The 9120-nt window shown below is 42.5% G+C and overlaps 1 protein-coding gene across 1 annotated transcript; it reads left to right on the forward strand.

Annotated features, from left to right (window-relative positions):
• Positions 1-2892: 2892 nt before the first annotated feature.
• LOC145813055 (protein synthesis inhibitor II-like) lies at positions 2893-7020 on the forward strand. The gene is made up of 2 exons (XM_082908319.1): positions 2893-3244; positions 6974-7020. The coding sequence occupies exons 1-2, from the start codon at positions 2893-2895 to the stop codon at positions 7018-7020; spliced, it is 399 nt and encodes a 132-aa protein (XP_082764445.1).
• Positions 7021-9120: the final 2100 nt, after the last annotated feature.

Below are 9120 nucleotides of genomic sequence, written 5' to 3' on the forward strand. Positions count from 1 at the left end.
ATTTCAAGGTTTGAGGTTAGAGGGTTAGGGGTTAGGGTTTAGGGTAGGGTTTAGGAGGTTAGGTAGGGTTTATGGTTTAGGGTTTTGGCTTTGGGGTTTGGGGTGAAGAGATTTTCGAGTTTGGGGTTTAAGGTTTATGGTTTAGGGTTTAAGGTTTAGGGATTAGGGTTTGGGGTTTTTGTGTTTCGCGGTTTCTGGGTTCAGTGTTCGAGATTTAGCTTTTAGGGTTTGGGCGTTTAAAATTTAGGGTTTAGGGTTTGGGACTTAGGGTTTGGGGTTTTGGGGGTTTTGGGTTTTGGGCTTTGGTTTTGGGTTGAGGATTTTTTAGGGTTTAGGGTTTGGAGTTAAGGTGCAGGGTTTAGGGTTAGGGTCTAGGGGTTAGGGATTAACAATTTAGGGATTAGGCGTTAGGGTAGAGTTTAGGGTTTGGGATTTGGGCTTTAGGGTTATGGGATTTGGGGTTTTTGGGTTTAGCTTTTAGGGTTTGGGGGTTTAGGGTCTTCGGTTTGGGATTTGTGGTTTTGGGTTTTTAGGGGTTAGGGTTTAAAGTTTGAGGTTTAGAGTTTAGGAATTAGGGTTTGGGGTTTGGTGTTTGGGTTTAGGGGTATAGGGGTTTAGGGGTTAAGTGTTTTAGGGTTTTAGGGGTTTGGGTTTCATGTTTGGGTTAGGGGTTTAGGGTTTAGGGTTTAGCGGTTACGAGTTAAGGTTTAGGGTTAGGGGGTTAGGCGTTGGGGGTTGGGGTTGGGAGTTAAGGTTTAACGGTTTAGGGTTTAGGAGTTAGGATTAGGGTTTAGGGTTTGGGGTTTGGGATTTAGGGTTTCAAAACCCTTAAACCCGAAGCCCAAAATCCAAACCCCAAAACCACAAACCCTAAACCCCTAAAAACCCTAAATCCTAATCCCTTAAGAACCCAAAACCTAAAACCCTAAACCCTCCAACCCTAACCCTCAACTCCTAACCCTAAACCCTAACCCCTAAACGCTAAACCCAAAACCCAAACCTAAAACCCCAAACCTCGACCCCGACCCCAACCTCGAAACCCCCAACCCGAACCCCAAACCCCAACCTAACCCCCTAAATCCTAAACGATAAACCCTAACCCCTAGACGCTAAACCCAAAACCCAAACCTAAAACCCCAAACCTCGACCCCGACCCCAACCTCGAAACCCCCAACCCGAACCCCAAACCCCAACCTAACCCCCTAAATCCTAAACGATAAACCCTAACCCCTAGCCCCTAATCCCAAACCCTAAACCCGAAAACCACAAACCCTAAACTCCTAAAACCCACCCTAAATCATAAATCCTAAACCACGAAACACTAAACCCTAAAACCACAAACCCCAACCCCTGACACCAAACCGTAAACCCTACCCTAACCTTGTAAACCCTACCTTAAACCCAAAACCCTAAACCCTAAACACCAACCCCCGACCCTCAACCCTAGACCCTCAAACCTAAACTCCAAAACCCCAAAACCCCAATCCTAAACCCAAACCCTAACACCCAAACCCCAAACCCCTAAACTCTAAATCCTTAGGGTTTAGGATTTGGAATTTGATGATTATGATACGCAGACACTCTTGAGCAAAATGTCAAGTATATAAATCACGTCCAGAGCTGACACAATATTCATATCATTGGGTTACGAAAGTCGGAAGAAATTATTGGGATTAGCATTGCCTCGCGAGAATGCGGCAAAGAAGTCTCCGTAGCCACGCACTAGTGCCAGCATCCAATCAGGGGTGGCAAAGAACTACTACTGCTGAATATGGCAGCGAGAAGATTGGGGATACGACTGAATCTAATCGATTCACAGATCATTTGAATCACGATAATAAGTGACCTCGCGCAATTTGCGAAGGCGATCGTGGAGGTAGCCAGATCATTTACGACATTAGTGAGTGCAGTCAGGCCAAGGGCTATGTCACTCATACCTTGTCTGAAAATACACTACAGGGCATTATAACTACCATCATAACCCAAAAAAGTGGATTCGGGAATTAGATGTGGAGAAGTAGAAGTACACCCAAACTCCAACCATTCCTCAAAAACTCCATTTGGTAGGCGTCCAAGTAAAGGTTGTCCCGTCGAATCCACAGCCTAATCCAATGATTGTTGGTTCGCAGTATGATGTTGAACCATCGAGTGGGTGGATTTTGCTGAGCGGGACGTATAGGAATATTGTGTGAGAAGGTCTCTCCCAATTCAACGTGTAAGTCCTCAATGAAGTTCCTGTACGCTCCACTACCCTTTTAACGTTGAACTCCTTTGTGAATTCCGTCATTAACTGAATTCAATTCTGACATTGACATTAATAATCAGTCAATAGAAAAACATAAAAATAATAACTCAATGGAGTGCCTGTAATTATCCTTTTACACGTTGAATTCTGCCATTGACAATAATAATAAATCAGTAGCTAAAATAATAATAAATCAATAGCTAAAATAATAATAATTAAATACTATTAGTAAATAATTTTTATTTTTCTCGTCTCAGGCATTATTGTCAAATCTTCAATCGAATCGTGAATCGTTTTACTAAAATAATGAATAGTGAATCGTATGATTCACTTTATTTAGTTAATCATACGATTCACTATTCATTATTTTAGCAAAAGATTCACGATTCGATTCAAGATTTGATAATAATGCCTGAGATGAGAAAAATGAAAATTAATTACTAATATTATTTCATTATTATTATTTTAGCTTTTAATTATTATTATTTTAGCTATTGATTTATTATTATTGTCAATGGCATAATTCAATTGAGTTAATGGCAAAATTCAACGTTGAAAAGGATAATTACAAGCACTAATTGAATTATTATTTATATGTTTTTCTATTGATTGATTATTATTGTCAATGGCAAAATTGAATTCAATTAATGGCGGAATTCACAAACGAGTTCAACGTTGAAAGGGGTAGTGGAGCTTACAGGGACTTCATTGAAGACTTGCGCGTTGAATTGGGAGAGACCTTTTCACACAATATTCCCATACTTCCCGCTCAACAGAATCCACCCACTCGATGGTTCAACATCATACTGCAAACCAACAATCATTGGATCAGACTGAGGATTCGACAGGACAACCTCTACTTGGGCGCCTACCAATTGCACAATTATGAGTGGTTGGAGTTTGGGCGTACTTCTCGTACTCCTCCACATCTAATTCTCGGATCCACTTTCTTAGGTTACAATGGCGGCTACAATGCCCTGGAACGTCTTTTCGGACAAGGTATGAATAACATAGCCCTTGGCTCGCCCGCGCTCACTAATGTTGTAGATGAACTGGCTACCTCCACGATCTCCTACGCATATCGCATGAGGTCACTAATTATCGTGATTCAAATGATCTGTGAATCGATTACATTCACTCGTATCTCGGACCTTCTCGCTGCCACATTCAGAAGCAGTAGTTCTTCGCCAACCCTTGATTGAATGCTGGCAAGATTGCATGGCTAGGGAGACCTCTTTGCCGCATTGCTGCGAGCTGATGCTGATCCCAATAAGTTCATCTGACTTCCGTAAACCAATGATATGAATATCGTGTCCGCTCTAGACGCGGTTGTCGTACTTGGCATCTTCCTCAAAAGCGTCCGCGCATCATCATCAAACCCTAAACCCTAACCCTTAGGGTTTAGTGTTTAGGGTTTGGGGGTTAGGAGTTAGGGGGTTAGGGGTTAAAGGTTGGGGTTAGGGTTTTAGGGGTTTAGTTTCGAGTTTTTGGGTTTTTGGGTTTAGTGTTTAGGGTTTGGGGTTTAAGGGTTAGGGGTTTGGGTGTTGGGGTTTAGGTGTTCGGTTTAGGGCTGGAGGTTGGGGGTTAGGGGTTGGGAGGTTGGGTGGTAGGGATTAGGGTTTGGGGTTTAGGATTTAGAATTGATGGTCTAGGGTCTAGGGTTGACGGTATAGGGTCAGGGGTTATGGTTTAGGGGTTAGGGTTTAGGGTTTGGCCGTTGGGATTGGGGGTTTGAAGATTTAGGGTTAGGGGGTTAGGGTTTAAAGTTTAGGGTTTAAGGTAGGGTTTAGGGGGTTAGGGTATGGTTTATGGTTTATGGTCTAGGGTTTGGGGTTTGGGGTTTGGGGCTAGGTTTTGGAGTTTGGGGTTAAGGATTTAGGGTTTAGGGGTTAGGGATTAGGGTTTGGAGATTTTGGGTTTCGGGGTTCGGGGTTTAGGGTTTAGCTTTAAGGGTTTGGGGATTTAGGGTTTAGGGTTTGAGATTTGGGGTTAAGTGTTTTCGAATTTTTGGGTTTTTGGCTTTTGGGATTTGGGTTTAGGGCTTGGGATTTGGGGTTTTGGGTTTTGGATTTTTTAAGATTTAGAGTTTAGGATTTAAGGTTTAGGATTTGGGATTAGGGATTAGAGGTTAGGCTGTAAGGTTTAGGGTTAGTGGTTAGAGGTTGGGGGTTAGGAGAGTAGGGGTTAGGGGTTAGGGTAGGGTTTATGGTTTAGGGCTTGGGGTTTAGTGATTGGGGTTAAGTGTTGGGGTTGGGGTTAGGGGTTACGGTTTTATGGTTGGGGTTAGGTGTTGGGGTTGGGGTTGGGGTTAGGGGTTAGGGGTTAGGGGTTACGGTTTTATGGTTGGGGGTTTGGAGTTTTGGGGTTTCAGTGTTCGGGGTTTAGCTTTTAGGGATTGGGGGTTTAGGGTTTAGGGCTTGGCATTTAGGGTTTGAGGTTGGGGGTTTGGGGGTTTTTGGGTTTTGCGTTTTGGGTTGAGGGATTAGGATTTTTTAGGGTTTAGAGTTTGGGATTTAGGTTAGAGTTTAGGGTTTAGGGTTTAGGGATTAGGGTTGGAGAGTTTAGGGGTTAAGGGTTAGGGTTTTAGGGTTTTAGGGGTTTGGGTTTCGAGTTTCAGGTTTGGGTTTGGGATTGGGGTTTGGGGTTTGAGGTTTAGGTTTTGGGGTTTTGGGGTTTTGGGCTTTGGGTTTTGTGTTTGGGGTTTAGAGGGTTTTTAAGGGGCTAGAGGGTTTTTAGGGGGTTCACTATTTAGGGTTTGAGGTCTAGGGTCTAGGGTCTATTAGGATCTGGGGTCTATTAGAGTTTCGGGTCTAGGAACTATTAGGGTTTAGGGCCTATTAGGGTTTAGGGTCTAAAGTCTAGGGTCTATTAGGATTTAGGATTTAAGATCTATTAGGGTTTAGGGTCGGGAGTCAAGGGTCCACGGTCGGGGGTCAGGGGTTTTGGGACAAGGGTTTAGGATTTAGGCTTATGAGTGAGGAGTCAAGGAGTGGGGGTTGGAGTTGGAGTTAGGGGTTTACGTTTTAGGGGTTAGGGTCAGGGATATAAGGCATTAGAACCCTTAAAACCCAAAACCAAAACCCCAAACCATAAATCATAAAACCTAAACCCCAAACCCTAAATTCTAAACCCCAAACCCCCTAAAAGCACTAAATCCCCTAAAAACCCTAATTCGTTAAGAATCCTAAACCCCAGAAAAACATAAAACCCAAAACCCTAAACGTTCAACCCAAAACCCTAACCCCCAACCCTAAACCCCAACACCCAAACCCCTCAATCTCAAACCCCTAAAACCCTAAACTAAACCCTAAACCCAACCCCTAAACTCTAAATCCCTAGTGTTCAGGGTTCGATAATTATGATGCGAAGACGCTCCTGAACCAGATGTCAAGTACGGCAACCACGTCCAGAGCAGACCCAATAGTCATATTATTAGGTTGCGGAAGTCAGAAGAAATTATTGGGATCAGCATCAGCTCGCAGGAATACGACAAAGTAGTCTCTCCAGCCACGCACTAGTACAAGCATCCAATCAGGGGGTGGCAAAGAACTACTGCTGCTGAATGTAGCAGCAAGAAGATCTTAGATACGAGTAAATCTAATCGATTCGCAGATCATTCGAATTACGATGATCAGTGACCTCGCGCGATCTGCGAAGGAGATCATGGAGGTAGCCAGATCAATTACGGCATTAGTGAGTGCGGTCGGGCCAAGGGATATGTTATTCATACCTTATCCGGAAACATGTTCAAGGGCATTGTAGCCGCCAACGTAACCCAAGAAAGTGGATCCGGGAATTAGATACGGAAAAGTACACCCGAACTCCAACCACTCCTCAAAAACTCCATTTGACAGGCAACCAAGTAGAGGTTGTCCCGTCGAATCCTCAGCTTGATCCAATGAATGTTGGTTCAAAGTATGATGTTGAACCATCGAGTGGGTGGATTCTGCTGTGTGGGAAGAACGAAAATATTGTGTGAAAAGGCCTCTCCCAATTCAACGCGCAAGTCCTCAATGAAATCCCTGTACATTTCCCTACCCCTTTTAAAATTGAACTCCTTTGTGAATTACGCCATTAACTGAATTCAATTCTGCCATTGACATTAATAATCAATCAATAGAAAAACATAAAAATAATAACTCAGCTTGTAATTGTCCTTTTCAACGTTAAATTCCGCCATTAACTCAATTGAATTTTGTCATTGACAATAATAATAAATCAATATCTAAAATAATAATAAATCAATAGCCAAAATTATAATAATTAAAAGTCAAAATTATAATAATTAAATACTATTAATAAATAATTTTTAGTTTTCTCATCTCAGGCATTATTGTCAAATCTTGAATCGAATTGTGAATCATTTTGTTAAAATAATGAATAGTAAATTGTATGATTCACTTTATTTAACATTAGCGATCGAGCGCAAATAAAGTGAATCATACAATTCACGATTCATTATTTTAGCAAAACGATTCACAATTCGATTCAAGATTTAACAATAACACCTGAGATGAGAAAAATGAAAATTATTTGTTAATATTATTTAATTATTATTATTTTAGCTTTTAATTATTATTATTTTAGCTATTGATTTATTATTATTGTCAATGACAGAATTAATTGAGTTAATGGTAGAATTCAACGTTGAAAATGATAATTACAAACACTTCATTGAGTTATTATTTTTATGTTTTTCTATTGATTGATTATTATTGTCAATCGCAGAATTGAATCCAGTTAATGGCGGAATTCACAAAGGAGTTCAACATTGAAAGGGATAATGGAGCTTACAGGGACTTCATTGATGACTTGCGCGTTGAATTGGGAGAGACTTTTTCACACGATATTCCCCTACTTCCCGTTCAGCAGAATCCACCCACTCGATGGTTCAACATCATACTGCGAACCAACAATCATTGCATCAGGCTGAGGATTCGACGGAATAACCTATAGTTAGACACCTACCAATTGGATAATTCTGCGGAGTGGTTGGAATTCGGGCGTACTTTTCCTACTTCCCCCCATCTAATTCTCGGATCCGCTTTCTTGGGTTACGATGGCGGCTACAATGCCCTGGAACGTGTTTCCGGACAAGGTATGAATAACATAGCCCTTGGCCCGACCGCACTCACTAATGTCGTAAATGATCTGGCTACCCCCACGATCTCCTACGCAGATCGCATGAGGTCACTGATCATCGTGATTCAAACGATTTGCGAATTGATTACATTCACTCGTATCTCCGACCTTCTCGCTGCCACATTTAACAGCAGCAGTTCTTCGCCACCCCCTGATTGGATGCTGGCACTAGTGCGTAACTGGGGAGACCTCTTTGCCGCATTGCTGCGAGCCGATGCTAATCCCAATAATTCTTTCCGACTTTCGCAACCCAACGATATGAATATCGTGTCCACTCTAGACACGGTTGTCGTACTTGGTATCTTGCTCAGGAGCGTCCACACATCATCATCATCATCAAACCCTAAACCTCAAACCCTAAACCCTAAGGGTTTAGGATTTAGGGTTTAAGGGGTTGGGAATTAGGGGGTTAGGGGTTCAGGGGTTAGGGGTTAGGTATTGGGCTAAGGGGTTTGGAGGTTTAGTTTAGTGTTTTAGGTGTTTAGGGGTTTAGTTTAGGGTTTTAGGGGTTTAAGGGTTCGGGGTTTAGGGGTTTGGGTGTTAAGGATTGAGGTTTAGGTGTTCGGTTGAGGGTTGGGGGTTAGCGGTTGGTGGTTGGGGGGTTGGGGTTTGTGGTTTAGGATTTAGGGTTGAGGGTCTAGGGTCGTGGGTTGAGGTTTAGGGTTTGGGGTTTTGGGTTTAGGGCTTTGGATTTGGGGATAGGGGTTAGCATGTAGGGTTTAGGGTTAGGGGTTAGGGGTTTAGGCGTTAGGATAGGATTTATGGTTTACGGTTTGGGATTAGATGTTGGGGTTTAAGGGTTTTCAGATTTCGAGGCTCGGGGTTTAGCTTTTAGGGTTTGGGCGTTTAGGGTTTAGGGTTTGAGATTTGAGATTTAGGGTTTGGGGTTTGGGGTTTGGGGTTTTAGGATTTTTGGGTTGAGGGTTTAGGGTTTTTTTGGGTTTAGGGTTTAAGATTTAGAATTTAGGGTTAGGGGTTTAGGGTTTAGGGGTTACGATTTTAGGGTTTAGGGTTTAGGGTTTAGGATTTAGGATTTAGGGATTAAAGTTTAGGGGATAGGGTTTAGGCTTTGGGGTTTGGGTTTAGGGGTTAGGGGTTCGGGTTTCGAGTTTCGGGCTTGGGTTTGGGTTTAGGTTTTGTGGTTTTAGAGGTTTTAGGCTTTCGGTTTTTGAGTTTGGTTTTTAGGGGGTTCACTATTTAGGGTTTAGGGTTGTGGTTGGGGTTTGAGGTCATGGGTCTAGGATCTATTAGGGTCTAGGGTCTATTAGAGTTAAGGTCTAGAAACTATTAGGGTTTAGAGCCTAGGGTCTATTAGGGTTTGCGGTTAGGGATTGAGGTTTTGGGGTCTAGGGTCTATTAGGATTTAAGGTCTCTTAGGGTTTAATTTCTAGGGTCTAGGGTCTAGGGTCAGGGGTTTTGGGTCCAAGGCTTATGATTTATGGTTTAGGGATTAGGGATTAGGCTTAGGGGTTAGGAGTTAGGGTTTGGCGATTGGGGTTCGGGTTAGAGGTTTAGGTGTTAGGGGTTAGGGTTTTAGTGTTTAGGAGTTAGCGTTTTAGGGGTTAGGGATTTTTAGGAGTTAACGTTTTAGGGGATTAGGGTTTGAGGTTTGGGATTTAGGGTTTCAAAACCCTTAAACCCAAAGCCCAAATGCCAAATCCCAAAACCCTAAACACCAAACCATAAATCCTAAACCCCAAACCCACTAAAAACCCTAAACCCCCTAAAAATCC

The sequence above is a fragment of the Camellia sinensis genome, chromosome 15 (genome assembly GCF_055761805.1).
Source record: "Camellia sinensis isolate YWXY chromosome 15, ASM5576180v1, whole genome shotgun sequence".
NCBI lineage: Eukaryota > Viridiplantae > Streptophyta > Magnoliopsida > Ericales > Theaceae > Camellia > Camellia sinensis.

Bases quoted from the DNA above. Each gene is read 5' to 3' on its own strand.
- LOC145813055 (XM_082908319.1), top strand. From the start codon at position 2,893: ATGGCGGAATTCACAAACGAGTTCAACGTTGAAAGGGGTAGTGGAGCT. The intron at 3,245-6,973 runs GTATGAATAACA...TGTCAATCGCAG, and splicing joins GGAACGTCTTTTCGGACAAG to AATTGAATCCAGTTAATGGC.